The sequence below is a fragment of the Hypanus sabinus genome, assembly GCF_030144855.1.
Source record: "Hypanus sabinus isolate sHypSab1 chromosome 1 unlocalized genomic scaffold, sHypSab1.hap1 SUPER_1_unloc_14, whole genome shotgun sequence".
NCBI lineage: Eukaryota > Metazoa > Chordata > Chondrichthyes > Myliobatiformes > Dasyatidae > Hypanus > Hypanus sabinus.
In genome coordinates this window covers 447,725-467,510 of record NW_026778908.1, presented here as the reverse complement: position 1 = coordinate 467,510, position 19,786 = coordinate 447,725, and the positions used below count along the sequence as shown (strand labels likewise).

The window sequence follows — 19,786 nt, the reverse complement described above, 5'->3', positions numbered from 1 at the left end:
GGATGATGGTTGAATGGGAGGGTTCGGGTCAGGTCACGGGGCAGCTGACTGATGAATATAACATGGCCGAAGGTCGAGGAGCCATCGATACAAACCATACACCGGCAGTTTAGTTCTCTCAGAGGCGGCTTTTCCTACTGAATTGATGGCTTCACACCCGTACTCCGTGTCTTCATAAGCTCTGTAGATCTGATATGTTCGACCTGATGTCTGGGAACTTGCACTATTTGACTGATACCATCTGTATCCTGTTACTGGAGGGTTACTGTCCCCGGCCACACACTCCAATGTGACAGAGTCATGGGAACCGATGGTCTTGAAGGGAGAGAGGGTGAGGTGAGCAAACCTGGGAGCATCTGTGCAACCAAAAGAGCCAAACGTCAGAGAAAGGGTTTATCCTCCACAGAGCAGAGGAGCACAGTGTGACTCTCCCAGGGTGCTCCCTGCTCACCACCCCTCCCACAACGTTCCCTCCTCACCGCCCCTCCCACAACGTTCCCTCCTCATCACCCCTCCCACAACGTTCCCTCCTCACCACCCCTCCCACAGTGCTCCCTGCTCACCGCCCCTCCCACAACGTTCCCTCCTCACCACCCTCCCACAACGTTCCCTCCCACAACGTTCTCTCCTCACCACCCCCCCACAGTGCTCCCTCCTCACCACCCCTCCCACAGCACTCCTTTCTCTAAAACTCCCCAAGTGCTACCTCCTCCCTGCTCCTCCAATAGTATTCATTCCTCACCGTCCCTCCAATAATGTTCCCTTCTCACTGTTCCCCCCATAGCGTTCCCTCTTCACCGCCCCTCCTCACCCCCTTCGCAAAGAGCTCCCTCCTCATTGCCCCTTCCAGAGCACTCCCTCAGTATCCATCTCATAACACCCCACTGACTCTCTTGCAATGCCCCCTCCCACCACGCTGTCTCCTGACCACCCCTCCCACTGTGCTCAGTCTGTGGTCTGGAGTCTGACCCTGACCCTCCTCACTCTGACATGAGGTGATGGGTCTCACTGAGCCGAGCCTGCTGTCTGTTTCTGTGACACTCAGCAGCTCCCAATACTCACACTTCACGTTTAAGGTGATGGTTTGGGACGGAGGTTTTCCCAGTGAGGACGAATGCTCACAGCTCAGCGTCCTGCCGTGGTCCCGGTAGGAAGCGACAAATCTCAGAGAGAGGCTGGTTGACTCGACGTTCAGGTCCGCGCTCTGAGCTTCTGTTGAAGATTGTTCAGCCAATCCGTCTGCACCCGTCCATGTCAGGTGACCTGGGCAGCCGTATCTCACAAAGCAAGTTAACGTCACCGCCCCTCCCTCGGTGATCTCCTCGGGTGTGGAAATCATTGGCAAGTTGGACACAACTGAGAAAGAGAGAGTGGATTAATCAGTGTGAACAGTTTGTGTAATTGCAGTCGACCCCAGTGTGCTTTACCCCAGGGATTTGGAAATGGGAATATGTACAGTGCTCCCAGTGAGGCTCAACACAGGAATATGGAGACTGGCACCGTGCGCAGAGTTTCCGGTGCGGACCAACTCTAGGATAAGGACACTGAAACTGCCTGGTGTGTCTGGTATGGGTCTGACCCAGGGATATGGAGACCGGAATTGTGCACGGTGTGGGTCTGACCCAGGGACACGGAGACTGGAACTGTGCATGGTGCTCCCGGTGTGGGTCTGACCCAGGGATACGGAGACTGGAACTGTGCACGGTGCTCCCGGTGTGGGTCTGACCCAGGGACACGGAGACTGGAACTGTGCACGGTGCTCCCGGTGTGGGTCTGACCCAGGGATACGGAGACAGGAACTGTGCACGGTGCTCCCGTTGTGGGTCTGACCCAGGGATACACAGACTGGAACTGTGCACGGTGCTCCCGTTGTGGGTCTGACCCAGGGATACGGAGACTGGAACTGTGCACGGTGCTCCCGGTGTGGGTCTGACCCAGGGATACACAGACTGGAACTGTGCACGGTGCTCCCGTTGTGGGTCTGACCCAGGAATACACAGACTGGAACTGTGCACAGTGCTCCCGGTGTGGGTCTGACCCAGGGACACGGAGACTGGAACTGTGCACAGTGCACTCAATCTGAATCGCAGGTCAGAGCATCAGTAAAGGAAGAGCCAGGTCGGGTCTTCAGGACAGGAAGACAAGGAATCTGTTCTGCCTGTGATTGGTTCCGAACAGCATCAGATCCAGTCTGTGGACATACCTGATACATTTACCAGGACTCCATTTCGTCCAGAAAACTTCTCACCACTGCTGTCCTCCATTCTGAAGTAGTACCGGCCCACATCCCTACGGGTCACATTAGTAATAGTTAACATGCAGTCTTTCTCAGTTTCCCACTGTGGGTAGAGGCGAGCTCTCTGCTGGAACTGAGGGTCTGATTGCCTTTTGGAGTTGATGACAAGGGTCCCATGAGTCTTGTTGTCTTTCAACCACTTCACCTCAGTGAGCGGATGGCTTGCTGGATGATCGAAGCTGCAGGGGATCCGCACACAGGAACCGTCCGAGGCCATGATGTTCTGTGGTGTTCGGACATTCCACCATGAGTAGACAACTCCTGTCGAGACAACAACTCTCCTTCAGTCAGTGGAACAGGCCCTTCGGTCCACAATGTTGTACCGACCATTTAACATACTCAGAGATTATTATAAACCTCCCTCCCTCCCTCCCTCCCTCCCATATAACCCTCCATTTTCCCTTCATCTTTGTGCCTGTATACGTGTCTCTGAAATACCCCTGAAGAATCTCCCTCTTCCACCACCCCTGGCAGTGACTTCCACACACCCTTCACTGCCTGTGTACAAAACCTGAATTTCCCCTATATTCTCCTCCAAGCACTTTGTAATTAATCTCTCTCATATCAGCCAAATAAAAAAATACTGAGGACACAAGTAGTAGAATTCTTAAAAGTGAGTCTGTAGGTTGTAGAATCAGATCAGAGTTATACTGAGTTCATATATCCACGCCAGTTTGGGAGCCTAATGGTGTGGGGCATCCTTTCTCAATCTTTCTGCCCTGGAGAAACCCTTTGAAGTAATCTTCAGGTCTCAGGGAAGACTTGTGTAAAAATTATTATATCTGCAGCTCATGGGGCACCTTCAACTGAAATGAGACGATTTCTGTCCTTGCTCTTGATGCTTGTTAAACAAGAAAATGCTCATTCACATACATAAGAAATTGAAAACTGCAGCAAAATTTTCATTCAAAATCTGGTAAGACCTGGTAAATCTGGTAAGTCCCTCTGTCCCAGGATACTGACGGACGTTTACCGCTGTACCATTGAGAGCATACTCACCAGCTGCATCTCAGTGTGGTATGGCAATTGTCCCAAAGCACTCCAGCGTGTGGTGAAAACTGCCCAGCGGATTATCAGCACCCGATTGCCCACCATTGAGAACATCTACCATAAACGCTGCCTGGGCAGAGCAAAAAGCATTATCGAGGATGCATCTCACCCTAACCATGGACTTCTTACTCTCCTCCCATCTGGTAGGAACTACAGGAGCCTCCGCTCCCGCACCAGCAGGCACAGGAAGAGCTTCTTCCCTGAGGCTGTGACCCTGCTGAACCTCACATCACAGCGCTAAGCAGTATTGCACCCATATTGGACTGTCTCAGTACTTTTATATTTGTGAGCTGTAGCACTTACATATATTCACAGTTATTTTTAAATTAACACTATTCTTTCCATTTCTGGTTAGATGCTAACTGCATTTCATTTGTCTTTGTATCTGTACTTGGCCCAATGACAATAAAGTTGAATCTAATCTAATCTAAAATTTTCATTGCTTTCCTATGAATGGCAGGATACTCTTTCATAGAAATCCAGAACTTGTCCAGGGGCAGGTCAGTAAATCTCATCTTGAGTACATGATCAGAGTGCAGCTCACAAAGTTCCTCCTCTTCTCTCAGAGTCAAATTCTCTGGCTGAGCGGAAGATTCAGAGAAAGGGTCCTTCACCCAGTCATACACTTGTGTTGCAGGAAAAATGCTGTTCAATTTTGTTCTACAGTTCTTCCAGGTAGTTTACAATCGGACTCGAGACTTTCTGATATCCTTCCTCACTCTCAAGACTAAGCAGTGGAAACATTTCAAGATTTCTTTTTGTAACATGATTTTTCCAAAGATTTAGTTTCCTTTTAAATCCAAGAATCTGGTCACTTGAAGTCAAAACATTTTCTCTGAGGCCTTGCAGAGACCTGTTCAACTGGTTCATATGATGAAATATGTCTGCTAAGTAGGCTAGTTTCTGCAGCCGTTCTTCATCTTCAAAGCACTCATCAAAACCTGGCCTACTATCTTTCAGACATTTGGGCATCATTATGCCAAATGGTTTCACAAAATTATCAGAGTGTAATTATCAGCCTTTATATAAAAAAATTAAGGAAGATGTGGCAAGATGAAAACTGATTCCTTTTTTCAGTCTCAGCTCAAGGATTGAGTCTATTAAAATGAATATACTGCCCAGACTGTTCTATCTCTTTCAGACCCGACCATAGAGATGAATCAAAATCAATTCAATGAATGGAACAAGATGCTATCAAGGTATATTTGGCAGGGTAAAAGGCCCAGAGTTCATCTCAAAACTTTGCAATTAGCAAGGGAAAAGGGGGGGGGGGATGGGGCTTGCCTTCTCTTAGAGATTATTATTTTGCAGCACAGTTGAGAGCTGTGATATGTTGGTGCAACCCATCATATGACGCTCAATGGAAAAACATTGAGGAGCGGGTACTTCCCATCCCTATACAAGCAATTTTGGCCGATAACAACCAGCAAAGGTACATAAATACTATTGATAAACCATGGGTGAAATTGACTCTTAAAATATGGAGAACTACTAGAAACGAATATAATCTAGAGGGAGATATTGCAATTCTTAAATGGTGTGCATATGACTCTGATTTTACACCAAATACATCGGATGCTAGATTTAAGGACTGGACAGCTAAAGGAATAACAGTTCTTTGCAGCATAATGAAAGAAGGAACACTGTTCAGTTTTGAAATGCTTAAAGAGAAACACTTATTAGAAAAACAAGATTTTTATCAGTATTTACAGATGCGACAATATGTTAAAAAGATGCTTAAAAATGTAACCAAGGCAAATACATGCTTGATAGAGCTCTTTAGAAAAGCATATCATTCAGGTAATGGTAGTAGAATAATTTCAAGCATGTATAAGGGGTTGTCAAATTTTAAAACAGATTCAACTTCATACATTAAAACAAAATGGGAGAAGGAAGGAGGGATAATTATATCTGAGGAAGAATGGACGACAATATGGAGATATCAATGGAAGTGTACCAGTTCACAGAAATGGAGGAAGTTTGGATGGAAAAACTTGATAAGATATTTTATTACACCTTCTCAGAAATCCCATTATGATAGTAACCTCCCTGTTAAATAGAGATAAATATTTAATGAATATGCTGTTGGTGGCTGGTAAAAAGACTCTTACTAGGAAATGGTTATCACAGGAGAGCCCAACTTTAAATACATGGATGGAAATTACAATGGACATTTACAAAATGGAGAAGATAACAGCATCTGTTAATAAGCTGGAACAATTTGATACATACTGGGAAAAATGGTTTAACTACATAATGCCTCATAGGCCTGATTTTATTCTCACAAATCAATGAATCTGTTGTAAAAAAAAAATCACTCCCTACTTGCATATAGTTCTTTCCTTTTGCTTGTTTTTTTCTTTCCACTCTTTTCTATAAGTGTATACCTCATATAAATACTTTGTGGAGATTTGTGATATATGATATATATGTACAATGTCTGAAATGTATCTTATGGAAATGTTTGTTTGATGAACTTCAATAAAAAATAAATTACTAAAAAAAAAGTACTCCTGCAATTCAGCTTTCAACCACCGTCCGTGTGTAGCAGGAGATTGGAGTGGTCTTTGTCCAGGTTTCCACACAGTTTTTTAAACATTCTCGAGTGAGCTGGTCTTTGTTTAATAAAGTTAACCATTTTTGTAGCACCATTCGAACTCTTTTCATTTTCAAGTGTGTTTGACATCAATCCTCTGTGCATAGAGAGCAGTGTTGTGACAACGTCAGGATTTTCTTTTTTCACAAGAGAAACGAAACCTCTCATGGAGCCGACCGTTGATGGGGCACCATCAGTGTAGCTGCCAGCACGGTTCCTCCAAGAAAGACCTTTTGTTTCCAGATACGAAGATAAAACATTAAATATATCTTGGCCTTTGCTTGTTTTGGGCTATTCTTTGCAACAGAATAAGATTTCACCTTCATTTACAAATCTTAGAAATACTACAGCATAACATTTATTGGTGAAATCTGTTGACTCATCAACCTGCATAAAGAAGTTGTTGTTCTTCAGTTTATCGCACAAAACCTCTTCAGCATCATGTGGCATGTCATCAATACATTGCCTTATCGTTCTGTTTGAGAGTGAAACCTTTTCAATGTCGTGTACTGCACATTTTCCTAGCATTTCACCGAGTATAATCTTACATGCTGGCATTATTAGGTTCTTACCAACTGTGTGACTTTTCATTTTTCTGGGTGATAAGTTCCAGTACTAAATTCTTTGCTTCCTGAGTCGTTTACTGACTGCGACTTTATTAACAAAAGCTTTACTCTGTTTTGAGATTCCAATTGCCATGTAAATTAATCAATGCTTTTACATTTCATCTGGCTGTGATTTGTAGTTAAGTATCTTTTCAATTTTGCTGGAACCGTTGCTGCATTTGTTAGTTGTTTGCTGCAGACTGGACACAATCGAATAGGGCAACCTGGATCACCAATCCATGTAAAACCCATTGGTCAGTAGCTTTCACTGTACAGACAGACTTTTTGTTTCCATTGTTGCACTAGTGCAGTGAAATGTCTCAGAGGATTGTAATTCTTCATCATTAGCCTTGTCAGGATTGTCCGTGGGCCTCTGCCTAGAATACTCTTCTTCCATCTCATACCTCCACTTCAAAAATCACCACAATGGACCTTCAGACATGCCCGTACCACACAGAGGTTAATAAAATACCCCTGTGTATTTCACACTTGGAGAGGCAGACATCACAGCCCAAGTTGTGCAAGTCCATTCAATGCTCAGAAAACACACTTCATGCTCCTCGTAAGCCGACCGTCCTCCCCTCCAGACTCAACCAAATAAACACAGTCCCACTACACACTGCACTGAGTGACCTCTAATGAGATTGCTAACGGTGTTGTGCAAAGTTAAAAAAACTGTTTATTTTTAATCACGATCTCTGGTGGAACCCCTAGTGACCTAGCGGAACCCCGGTTGAGAAACCGTGGTATACGGCAATAACTCTTCCTCAGTCTGGTTTTTTGTCACTGGAGGCTCCTGTGCCAAACCACTTTTGCAGAAAAATTTGCCAAAAACCTATCATGGTGATGGAAAGACCATGATCGCCTACGTCATCCGACACGACACATGACAAATGAACAAAGGCTCCTGTACCTCCTACTACATGGTAGTAGCAGAAAGAGAACAAGGCCTGGATGCTGGGGATGGTGGATGGTGGAGGCTGTTTTCTTGTGCCAGGGCTCCATGTACATGTGCTCAGTGATGAGGAGGGCTTTTCCTGTGATGGACCGGGCTGGATCTATGCCAGGCCCTGACATAATTACTCATCCACTGTGCATCTACAGAAGTTTGTCAAAGTTTTAAATGAAATTCCAATCTACACAAACTTCTACGAAAGTAGAGGTGCTGTCGTGTCTCCTTTGTGATGACATTACGTGCTGGTCCCAGGACAGACCCTCCAAAATGGTATCGCTGAGAAATTCAAAGTTACTGATCCTCTCTACTTCTGATCTTCAAATGAGGACGGGTTCATGGACCTGCGGTTTACTCCTCCTGTAGTCAATAACCAGCTCGTTGGTTTTTCTGACGTTGAGCTGGTTGTGGCACCATTCGACCAGCTTTTCGGTCTCCAGCTTATCTGTCGATTCATCACGACCTTTGATTCAGCCGGCGACAGCGGTGTTGTCAGCACTGGAGCTGACATGATGGACTGAGCTGTCCACAACTCTCTGCCGTTTCTTGTCACGGGCAGGTCAGTTGCCGTTCAAAGCCATGAAGCCTGGCTTGCTGTGCTGCATTGATTAAAAATTGGTGAGGGTCACTGGAGGCTTGCTGAATTTCTTAAGCCACCAGAGAAATTTGGTCAGGTATGCAGAGTTCCTCAGGAGAGGGAAAGGGAGGTGGTTAGAGAATGGGGCAGATCCCAAAGGCACAGTCTACTGAAGTAAAACTGTCATATAGACCTTGGAGAAATAACATCAGAGGCATTGTGAATACTCAGCAGGCAGACAGTCAATATTTCAGATCAAAGACTCTTCATCAGACGAGAGGGAGGGCAGAGGGGAGGGGGAGAGAGGGAGAGGATGAATAGGGGGTATGACTGAAGTGGGAGGGAAGGAGGGAAAGAGGTGGAGAGAAAAGGGAATAGGGGAAGAGGGAGTAGAGAGGGGGAGTGGGAGAGGCAAGGGAAGGGAGTGAGGGTGAATGCGGAGGAACTGTGACAGTGTCAGGAAAGTGCAGTGCTGGTGAACAATAACGTACAAGATTGTAGTGATGTGGAGTGGGAAGTCAAAGCACACCACATGCCTTCGTTAGTTGTACGCCCTGAGTTCCAAAGTCAGGAAGTTATGCTGCAGATTTACAAAACTTTGTCTGGGCTGTAACTGAGTAATGAATTCAGCCCTGGTCACTCCATTCCAGGAAGAATGTGGCGAATCTGGAGAGAGTACAGAAGACACTCGCCAGGATGCTGCCTGGATTAGAGGGCAGGAGCTGGAAGGAGTCTGACAAACCTGGGTTGTTTTCTTGGGAACGTCAGAAGCTCAGAGATCTGGGCATTAATAAGATTATGAAAGGCAGAGGTAGAGTAGACAGAGTCTTTTCCCAGGGTAGAAATGTCAAATACAAGGAGGCATTGCTTTCAGGAGAGAGGGGAACGCTCAAAGGAGATGTGTGGAAAGGGATTTTACACAGAGAGTGGTGGGTGCGTGGAATGTGCTGCCGCGGTGCTGGTGGAGACGGATGTGATAGAGGTTGTGAAGGGGCTGTTACATATGGACATGAATGCAAAATAGAACAGTACAGTACAACAACAGGCCCTTCGGCCCTCAAGGTTGTGCTGAAACAAACAGATGTGCAGGGAATGGAAGCAGGTGGACATCACAGGCAGATGGGTTCAGTATCATTGACACCAGGGTTAGCACAGACTCAATGGGCTGAAGGGTCTGTTCCTGTACTGTACTGTGCTGTGTTCTGCATCATTCTAGGCTACAAGACATCAGTTTAATCACAGCTGGATAACCCAGTCCAGTTCTGGGCATCTCACTTGAGGAATCATGCAAAGACTTTGGAGAACATGTGAAAATATTTCACGTTTCCCCTCACTCACTGTGCTCTTTAATACCCACTCCCCTCTTCCTATGCCCTTTAATATTCTCTCTGCATTACTCAATACCCACTCTTTGCTCTCTCTGGTACACTTTAATACCCACTCTCCCCTCAGTAACTGCACCCTTTAATTTCCACTCTCCCCTCAGTAATTGCACCCTTTAATTCTCACTCTGCCCTCAGTAACTGCACCCTTTAATTCCCACTCTGCCCTCAGTAACTGCACCCTTTAATACCCACTCTCCCCCAGTAACTACACCTTTTAATACCCACTTTCCCCTCAGTAACTACACCTTTTAATACCCACTTTCCCCTCAGTAACTGCACCCTTTAATACCCACTCTGCCCTCAGTAACTGCACACTTTACTTCCCATTCTCCCCTGTAACTGCACCCTTTAATACCCACTCTGCCCTCAGTAACTGCACCTTTTAATACCCACTCTCCCCTCAGTAACTGCACCCTTTAATACCCACTCTGCCCTCAGTAACTGCACACTTTACTTCCCATTCTCCCCTGTAACTGCACCCTTTAATACCCACTCTACCCCAGTAACTGCACCCTTTAATACCCACTCTGCCCTCAGTAACTGCACACTTTACTTCCCATTCTCCCCTGTAACTGCACCCTTTAATACCCACTCTACCCCAGTAACTGCACCCTTTAATACCCACTCTGCCCTCAGTAACTGCACACTTTACTTCCCATTCTCCCCTGTAACTGCACCCTTTAATACCCACTCTACCCCAGTAACTGCACCCTTTAATACCCACTCTCCCCCAATAATTGCACTCTTTAATTCCCACTGTCTACTCACTCCCTTTGACCCATAATACCCCCTCACATCCCAGCCTCTTTAATCCCCACTCTCCTTTCACTCTCTGTACCCTGTAATGCTATCCCAGTCCTCTCCCCTTCTCCAGCTCTGCCTCTCCATATTGAAAACTTTTGCCTCCTTCAGCAAACTCCAGTTGCCCCTTGGATGTACCTACCCTGGGGGATGCTGAGGAGCATCAATAGGACGGTTTTCATCATCATTCTGAAGCATCTGCAATTGAAAACAAGACAGGAATTATTGACAAAGGGTGTCTGATTCACCTCAGAATCCACTCCGGCAGCCCCACCCCTCCAGCCCAGAACCTTGCGATCACTCAGTGTCAGGACGGAGGGAACTAGGATTTGGAAACTCTTTACTCCGAGATTTGGAAATCTTCAGAATTCCCTGGTGCAGAGAGCAGGGAATCTCAGTGCCTGGCAGTGTGGGACTGACAGGTTGCAGGGGATGAAGTTAACGGGAATGTGGTCGGAGATGGGGTTTGGTGTTTCCAGGAACTGAATCATTGTGACTTGCCCAGGAGTATAACCTTTCTCTCTGGGGTAGTGATAGGGTGGTGAGGTGGGGGGGTGTGTAAGATCCTACGAGCACGATCGGTGGTGTGAGCTGGTGAGGAGGGGATTTCACCCTGGGTTATCCGGGCTCGGATTCACCACACTCTCACCAATCGCACTAACTGCGGCTGGTATCACGTCCCCATCTGTTGAAATGCAGGGCACGCTGGACATGATATGGGCTGATTATGACATCCAGCCCAATTCCAGAGGAGAGGGAGAAAGGGAGGAGGGATAGGAAGAGAGTAGGGGTGAAAAGAAGGAGAGAAGGAGATAAAGAGAGAAAATGAGAGAGGGAAGGGGAAGAGTGAGAGAGAAAGAGAGATGGGGAAAGAGTCAGAGAAAGTGAGATAGAGAGAAAGAGGAAGTGTAAAGGGTGGGAGAGAGAAGATGGGGAGAGAGCCAGACTGGGTAGAGTAGAGAAGAGTTGGGAGAGAGAGGAACAAACTGTGGAGGAAGTGAGAACGTGAGGAGAGAGAGGAGAGGAAGGGGAGGGAGATGCTGGGAGAGAATGAAACTGGGAAGAAGGGGTAAAAATGGTGAGGGAGAAAAGTAGGGAGTGGGGCAAGAGAGCAGCGAGAGGGAAGGGAGGAAGGAGTGGCTAATGGAGCGGACAGAAGGGGCAGAGAGAGAGAGAGACAGGAACAGAAAGGAAAGGGTGGAAAGACAGGGGAGATGGGAGAGAGGGGATTGAGGTAGGTGAGGAAATGGGAGAGGGGAAGGGAGCGAGGGAAAGAGGGGAGTACAGAATAGAGAGGATTTAGTAAGATGGAGAGGGAGTTAGACCACAGGGAGTGAGGAATGTAAGGAGAGGGTTAGGGAAAATGGAGGTTGAGGTGAATGAGATGGTCTATCCCACCTCACCCCCATCGTCTCCTACCCGTCTCCATACTTTCACTACTCCATTTTTCTCTTGTTGTAACCTCTCTTCTCCCTCCTCTCTATCTCCTCTCCCTTCACCTCCTCCACTCAAAGCTCTTTCTCTGTCCCCTCTTTCTCCTCCTCTCTCTACCTCTACCAACAATCTCCCCTCCCAAACTCCTGATCCCCCTCACTTGCTCCCTCCACACTGTCTGTCTCTCTCCATCCAATGTAATTCTACAAACTTCCTCCCCCCGCCTCTTCCCCCATCTTCCCCATCCCCACTTCTCCACTAGTCTTAATCACCACTCTCTGCCTGTTCCCTCTCCTTCCCCTCCATCTCCCTCTCTCTCGTCCTCCCTTGCCTCTCCCTGCACCCTCTCAGAGGATGTGCTGGAACCAGACACGGTGAGAGGCAGAGATTCTGCGGAGAGCAGTGAAGCCCTGGAATTCTCTGCCCGGGGAGGCACAAGGGCAGGGGCTCCCTATCGTTTCTGAGCCATTAACCAAGGAGTCCATTGACCCCAGGTTGGGAACGCCTGCACTGCAGGCTCAGTCACTAAAGTACAAGGTTCAAAGTATATTTATTATCAAAGTTTATATACAACCTCGAGGTTTGTCTCTTACAGGCAGCCACTAAACAAAGAAAGCCAACAGAGCCCATTAAAAGAAGATCACTACCAAACACCCAATGTTTGAAAACTAGAGCAAATCGTTCAGACAATAAACGGTCAGGAAATAACATTCAGAAATAAAGTTCACAAAGTGAGTTCAGAGTGACAAGGCCAGTCATCTCTGCAGCCGGTTCAGGAGCCCGTTAGCTGCAGGCCACAGCCCTACTTCAGCACAGAGATGAGAAAGGCTTGTTGAATTGCAAGCTGAAGCCATTGGACATATTTAAAGCTGAGGCTGATAGATTCTTGATTCGTCAGGGCTTGGAGGGATATGCAGAGAAGGCAGAGAGGGAAATGGATCAGCCGCGATGAAATGACAGAGCAGACTTGATGGGCCAAATGGCCTACTTCTGTGCCTACAGTTTATGGCCCACTCTCAGCTTAAACCTGTGCCTCTAGGTTTAGACTCCCCTACCCTGTGGAAAACACCCCTCACGGTTTTATTAAACTCTATAAGGTCACCCCTCTGTCTTCTTCACTTGAGGGGAAACAGTCCCAGCCTGTCCAACCCGGCCCGATAACTCAAGCCCTCCACTCACAATACTCCACGTGTGGTCTCACCATCGTCTTGTACAGTTCTAAGCTGACGTCCCAGACCCTGCACTCAGTGTCCTAAATGATGAAGGTCAGTGTGCCAGACACCTTCCAGAGCTCTAGCTATGTGTGTCCGTTTTCAGGGAACCATGTAGCTGTACCACAAGGTCCCTCTGTTCTACGACACTCCACAAGGCCCTGGTGTTCACTGTGCTCTGACTTAACTTCCTGGTAACATCCTCATAAACCTTTCTTGTCCCCTCTGACCTTAAAGACAGGGTGGGGGTTTCTGGAAGCCCCCAGATCAGAGGGCCTTGAACACATAAAACCCTTGCACTTGTGTGCTTGAGGAAGATGGATTGACAGGGGGTACAAAAAAGGAGGCCATTTACCCCTTTGAGCCCCCTACCCCATTCACCCTCAGCACCACTCCATCGCCCGCTCCCCACTGAAGTTAACTCCTGAACATGTCTGTTTGGAACAGGTGGCACCTTGTTTCAAGGCAGTCCCCACCTTGAAGAAAAACCCTCCCCATTTGTGAAGAACGACACGTTTCAACGAGGTCTCCACTCATTGGTTTGGAATAGCATGACTCTTTAACATCTCTTAACACCTGCAGGAAGGTGATGGGCAGAATGGCCTCTTCCCATGCCATTGAGCCTTATTATCCCTAATCTGTATGTCTTTGGAGTGTGGGAGGAATGAAACACCTGGAGAAAACTTACAAGGTCACGGGGAGAGCGGACAAACTCCTCACAGACAGCAGTGAGAATTGAATCCTCGCTGCTGGTGCTGTGAAGCCTCACACTAACCACTACCGTGCTCGCCTAGTTTGCACGGAGTTTTTTGATTTAATCGCCCTAAAAGCACTCTTCAGATGGAACTTTCGGCAGTTTGCAGGGTGTGTAGTGTCCACCTGAATTTTCCTGCCTTCTTCTTTGTCCTGGACACATACAGGCCCCACGGTGATGGTAGACAGCAGCTAATGTCACTTTCTGCTGACCAGGAGAACCCTGCACCAACTCCATGCACACATTTGCAGAACTAGTGTCTGCTGTATCTCCTTCACCATCTTAGTTCTGTAATCTATTTATAAAACCAGCATCCTGTCAGCTTCTTAACCACTTTCTCTGCCACTTTCAGCAAACCTTACACACTGAACCTCCCCTCCTCGCTCTCCCAAACCTCTCAGTTTCAGTTTACATTAGCCTTCCTTTCAACTGCATCTCCCTCCGTCACCATCCTCGCCACGGTTAGATGCACCTCCCTGTTCGGAGAGGGTCCAGAGGATGTTCATAAGAATGATTCTGGCAAGAGATTCTGAAAGGGTTAACGCACGAGGCACTATTGATGGCTCTGGGCCTGTACGCTCTGGAGTTTCGAAGACTGAGGGGGTGATCTCAAGACCGAACATTGAAAGGCGTAGACAGTGTGATCGTGAAGAGGGTATCTCCCATAGTGGGAGAGTCTGGGCCAGAACGCACAGCCTCAGAATAGAAGGACAGAACTGAGGAGCAATTTCTTTAGCTAGAGAGTGGTAAATCTGGCCTCGGGTGGCTGTGATAGCCAAGACTTTGATTATATAACCAAGATAATGAGAGCCGTAGGTGGGGTAGACAGTACCCTTTATCACAAGTGAACTGGGCCTCTCCTGTGCTGCACTGATCTACGTTCTGGTTTCTGAGAGGGCAGTGGGGAGAGGTGAGAGAAGGAAGTTTAGAGAGGATCTGAGGGCAATTATTTTATACAGGCAGCGAGGCTGATAGCTGGACTGGGCTGCAAGAGGAGGTGGTGAAACACAGAGGTGTTTGAAAGTTTAACATAAATTTATTACCCGAGTACGTATTTGTCACCATAAGCTACCCTGAGATTCATTTTCCGGCGGCAAAAGAAAGTGTAAATAAATACAATAGAATCAGTGGAAAACTACGCACAAAGTCATTCAAACAACCAGTGTATAAAACAGGACAAACTGTGCATACAACAAAACTATTAACAATAAATAATTAACTAATAAAACCCCCTTCCCTTCCTTCTCTTCCTCCTCCCTCCCCTCTCCCCCACCTTCCCTTGTTCTCTTATCCCCTCTGTCTCTCCCTCCCTCTCTCTTTGCCCCTCTTTGACAGAGGTACCCTCAGGCACCCCCTCACATCTGCGACTGCAGCCCGAGGGCTTCTCCGGAAAAGAGAGAGAATGAGGGAGAGCAGAGAGTGAGAGAATGAGAGACACAGGAGGGAAGAGAACAGAGGAGGCAGAGACTATGGGGCATAGAGAGAGTGGAAGGGAGGAATGGAAACAAAGGGGCAGAGAGAGGCGAGTGAGAATGAGGGAGGGAGGAAGAGTGAGTGAGATAAAGAGATGGGGAGAGGGTGGTGAGGGAGGGGAGAAGCTGGGAGGAAAGAGGGGAGAGGTGTAGGAGGAGTGGGGCAGAGGGTGGGGGGAGTGAAAGGGGAGAGGGAGGGGAGCTGGGCTGGAAGGGGAATGTGGTAGAGGATGGGGAAATGTGTGAAATGTGTTGGGAGAGGGAAAGTGGGGACATAGGGTGGGTAGAGCACATGCATGGAGGAGGGACAGTGCAGGGGTAGAGAGGGAGTGAAGAGGGTGTTGAGGAGACACTGCACAGAGGAGGTCAGGTGGTGGGGTGGGGGAGAGAGAGAACAGGGCTAGAGAGGGAGGAGAGAGTGTGGGGGGAACATTTGGTTGGTGGGGGTGAGGTAGATTTATCTGTTTCCCCCAGCCTCTCTGGCAGTATCTCACACCAGAGATGGCTGTGGACATCCCCTTCTCCCCTTTACCCTCCCCCTCCCCTCTCGAGGGTGCTAAAAGATCAGGAACTGAATCTGTCAGCAGGCCATTCGGCCCTCCTCACTGTTCCTCCCTTCAACGAGATCCCAGCTGATCAGCCCTAGGCTCCCTGTACTAAACCTCTCCTTCAACCCCTACTCCTCTCAGTTTTGCATCTCCCCTCTGACCAGGCTCTAGGGGTTGGAGGGAGGAGAAATTTCCAAGACTCCCCATCCCTGGGGTGAAGAATTCTCTTCCCATCCCATACCTCTTCGTCTGACCTCTTTTACCTGGGGTAAACATCCTGTATTTTTCCCTGTAAGAACAATGAGACCCCCTCCACCCCATTCTCCTTCTGTATTCTGGGGGGCCACATGCCCCAATCTGCTTGATCTCTCCAAACAACATCCCCCCCACCCAACACCACCGTCCCAACAATTGGTCTGACAAATGTTCACCACTTCCCCACCGGAATGGAGTCTGACCATCCTCAGTGATGGAAACCATAACAGTGCACGGTATTCCAGGGGCCGTTCCCATCTGTGGGAATAGGGGTGAGGCACTCCTCTCTACCTCCAGCCCCCATGCTCTTTCCTCTCCTGACTACTCTCTGTACCTGCACAAGGGCAGTCTACACCCATATATCCCTCAAAGCTGCGGGCAAGCTGAGAGGGGTATTAAGAGAGCAATCAGCGGATTGAATTCAAGAGCTGCAAGATAATGTTGCTGCTCTATAAAACCCTGGTTAGACCACACGTGGACGATTGTGTTCGGGTCTAGTTGGAGTATTGTGCTCAGCTCTGGATGGAGTATTGTGCTTCCTTCTGGTCATCTCATTAGTCATAGAGTCATAGAGAAGTACAGCACAAAACAGACCCTTTGGCCCATCTAGTCAGTGTTAAAACAATCTGAACTGCCTTCTCCCATCGACGTGCCAGGATCATTGCCCTCCATACCCCACTTACCTCTCAAAACTTCTCTTATACGTTGGAAACGAGTTCACTACTTGTGCTGGCAGCTCATTCCACATTCTCATGTCCCTCTGAGTGAAGAAGTTTCCTCTCATGTTCCCGTTAAACTTCTCAACTTTCGCACTTAACCCATGACCTCTGGTTGTAATCCCATCCAACCGCAGTGGAAAAAGCTAGCTTGCATTTACCCAATCTATAGCCCTCATAATTTTGTATACTTCTATCAGATCTTCACTGTTCTAAAGAATACTGTCCTAACCTATTCAATCTTTCCTTATAACTGAGGCTCTCCAGACTCGTCAATATCCTTGTCAATTTTCTCTGTACTGTTTCAAACTTGTTCACATCTTTTCCATCTGTAGGTCACCAAAACTGCACACAATACCCCAAATTAGGTCTCACCGATGTCTTGTATAAATTCAACATAACATCCCATCTCCTCTACTCAGTACATTGATCTATGAAGGACAATGGTCCAAAAGCTTTCTTTACGACCCTGTCTACCTGCGATGCCACATTCAACAAATTATGGACCTGTATTCCCAGATCCCTTAGTTTTACCACCCTCCTCAGTGCCCTACCGTTCACCGTGTAAGATCGACCATGATTGGTCCTATTGAACTGCAACGCCTTGCACATGTCTGCATTCAATTCCGTCTACCATTTTTCAACCCATTTTTCCAAATATTCAGATTGCTCTAAAAGCCACAATAGCCTTCCTCACTGTCCATTACACCCCCAATCTTGCTGTCATCTGCAAATTTTCTGATCAATTTAACTACATTATCATCCTGATCATTGATATAGATGACAAACAAGAAAGGACCCAGCGCCAATCCCTGTGGCATAACACTAGTCACAGGCCTCCAGTCAGAGAGATAACACTCTACTACCACTCTCTGGCTTCTCCCACAAAGTCAGTGTCTCATCCAGGTTACTAGCTCATCCTGAATGCCGAGCGACTAAACCTTCTTGACCAACTCCCATGTGGGGCTTTGTCAAGTGCCTTATCAAAAGTCTATGCAGATACCATCCACTGCTTTGTCTTCATCCACTTTCCTGGTAACTTTCTCAAAATCTCTATAAGGTTAGTTAGACATGACCTACCACACACAAAACCATGCTGACTATCCCTAATCCGTCCATTTTTTCCCATATACTTATATATCCGGTCTGTTAGAATACTGTCCGATAACTTTCCCACTGCTGATGTCAGACTCATCGGTCTGTCATTTGCTGTTTTATGTTTAGAGCCTTTTTTAAATGGCAGAACAACATTAGTTATCCGCCAATCCTCTGGTCCCTTCCCTGTCCATTACAGAAAGAATGTGAACGTTTTGTAGAGGGTGCAGAGAAATTTACCAGGATGCTGCCTGGATTAGAGATATGGGGAAAGGTTGAGTGAGCAAGGGCTTTCTCTTTGGAATAATGGAGGATGAGAGGTGACTTGAGAGTGCGGTATAAAATGATGAGATGCGTAGTCACAGAGAACAGCAAGTAGTTTATTTTCCAAAGCAGCAATGGTGATTATCAGAGGGCATAGCTTTAAAGTGATCGGAGGATACGATAAGGTCTATTAAGAGACTTTTGGATAGATACATGGAGCTTAGAAAAATAGAAGGCTATGGGTAAGCCTAGAAATTTCTGAGATAGGGACATGTTCAGCACAACTTTGTGGGCCAAAGAGCCTGTGTTGTGCTGTAGGTTTTCTATGTTTCTATGAGGATGCAAGAAGTAAGTTTTTTTTCCATAGAGTGTTGTGAGTGCACAGTATGCACCATCAGAGAGGTGGCAGTGGTAGATACATTATCATCATTTCAGAGAGTCTTACACAGTTAAATGCACAAAAGAGAAATGGAGAGCAGGGTTACAATAATATTGGAGTAAGTTAAAAGAATGGCACAATATCGTGGGACGAAGGGCTTTAGTGTGTTGTCATGTCTGAAGCTCTGTGTTCTGTGTTCTGTGTTCTGTGTTGGCTGTCACAGCCAAATCTCAGGACCAGTGACTCACAGTCCATTAAATGTCAGCGTTACTTTTTGTTTCTCTCTCTCTGGAGATGACCTCACTACCTCCCATCGGATTTTCCTTCGCCTTCCTTTCCTGATACCTACAAATTGTTCTCACCACCCTCCCAGCATCACATCAGCCGCAGGCTTCGGGATATGACAGACGATCCTCCCCAGGTCTAACTCGTGAAGTGGCTCTGTTCGATCTCGCATCTAATACAAGCACAACAATGTTCTCTGTCCATACACCCCTGCATGTTCTAATTCTGTTTAACGATCACTCACTTTTAATCCTTGTACACTTCAACCACGACTGTTTGCCCTTCCACAACTCTGTCTGTGACAACACCAAACAGAAAACTCCAAGAAACTTTGCCGAACTTGGCTTCCCTTTCCTAAATCCCAGTCAATGATGGGGTAACTTTGCAAGTACCAACAGAAGCCAGAGTTAAATTAGTAACAGTCTCCCCACCTCTCCCCCCAACCCCACACCCAGTCATGCCTCCCCTCAACCCCAACGGTCACGTCTCTCACCAGCAGCCTTAGTTCGGATTCACCTCTTCCTGATCCGATTGGGGCAAACGGAGCCGAGAAATGTTGGCTTTGATCCTGCTGTGGGATCCGGATGCGTTCTGTGGATTGGAGGTGAGGTGGGGAGTACTTGCTCCGTGTGGGAGGAATCTCGGAAATCCCCACTCCTGGTGGTTAGAGTCACAGAGACGTGTGGCTGAGCTGGAAGGCAGTGTGGCAGTGAGATGACAGAAGGGCTGTTCCTGTTACACTCTCAACCTGACAGAACATGCGTAGTTTGATAATGGGCGGCGATACTCTCTGCTCTGCTGACTCTGCTTCATACTTTCCACCTCCTGTGGTGGTAAACAAGTCTACATACACTTTCAGTACCTTAAATCTCTCCCCTACTCAACAATATTCCCCCCCCATCACAATTCCGAGGAACCCCCTCTTTCCGCATTCCCCCATCCAGCAGGTCTGGAATTTGCAATGATGATCCATAAATAAGGGAGGGGGAGGGGTGGGGAGGAAGGTGGATTTTAAGTTCAAAGTAAAGTTTATTATCAGAGTACATACATTTCACCACCTACAACTCTGAGATTCTGTTTCTGCAGGCCGACTGAGAAAATCGATAGAACA

At 47.2% G+C, this 19,786-nt stretch overlaps 1 protein-coding gene across 1 annotated transcript in view; it reads right to left on the bottom strand.

The window, feature by feature from the left end:
* LOC132385389 (B-cell receptor CD22-like) overlaps positions 1-19,404 on the bottom strand; it is a 63,225-nt gene extending 43,821 nt beyond the window's left edge. The window contains exons 1-5 of the mRNA XM_059957432.1: positions 19,169-19,404; positions 10,405-10,460; positions 2,204-2,557; positions 1,063-1,356; positions 96-356 (exon numbers count right to left, since the gene is read on the bottom strand). Coding sequence (XP_059813415.1) covers positions 96-356; positions 1,063-1,356; positions 2,204-2,557; positions 10,405-10,450 — 955 coding nt within the window. The 5' untranslated portion in view covers positions 10,451-10,460; positions 19,169-19,404. The remainder of the gene's footprint in view (positions 1-95; positions 357-1,062; positions 1,357-2,203; positions 2,558-10,404; positions 10,461-19,168) is intronic.
* Positions 19,405-19,786: the final 382 nt, after the last annotated feature.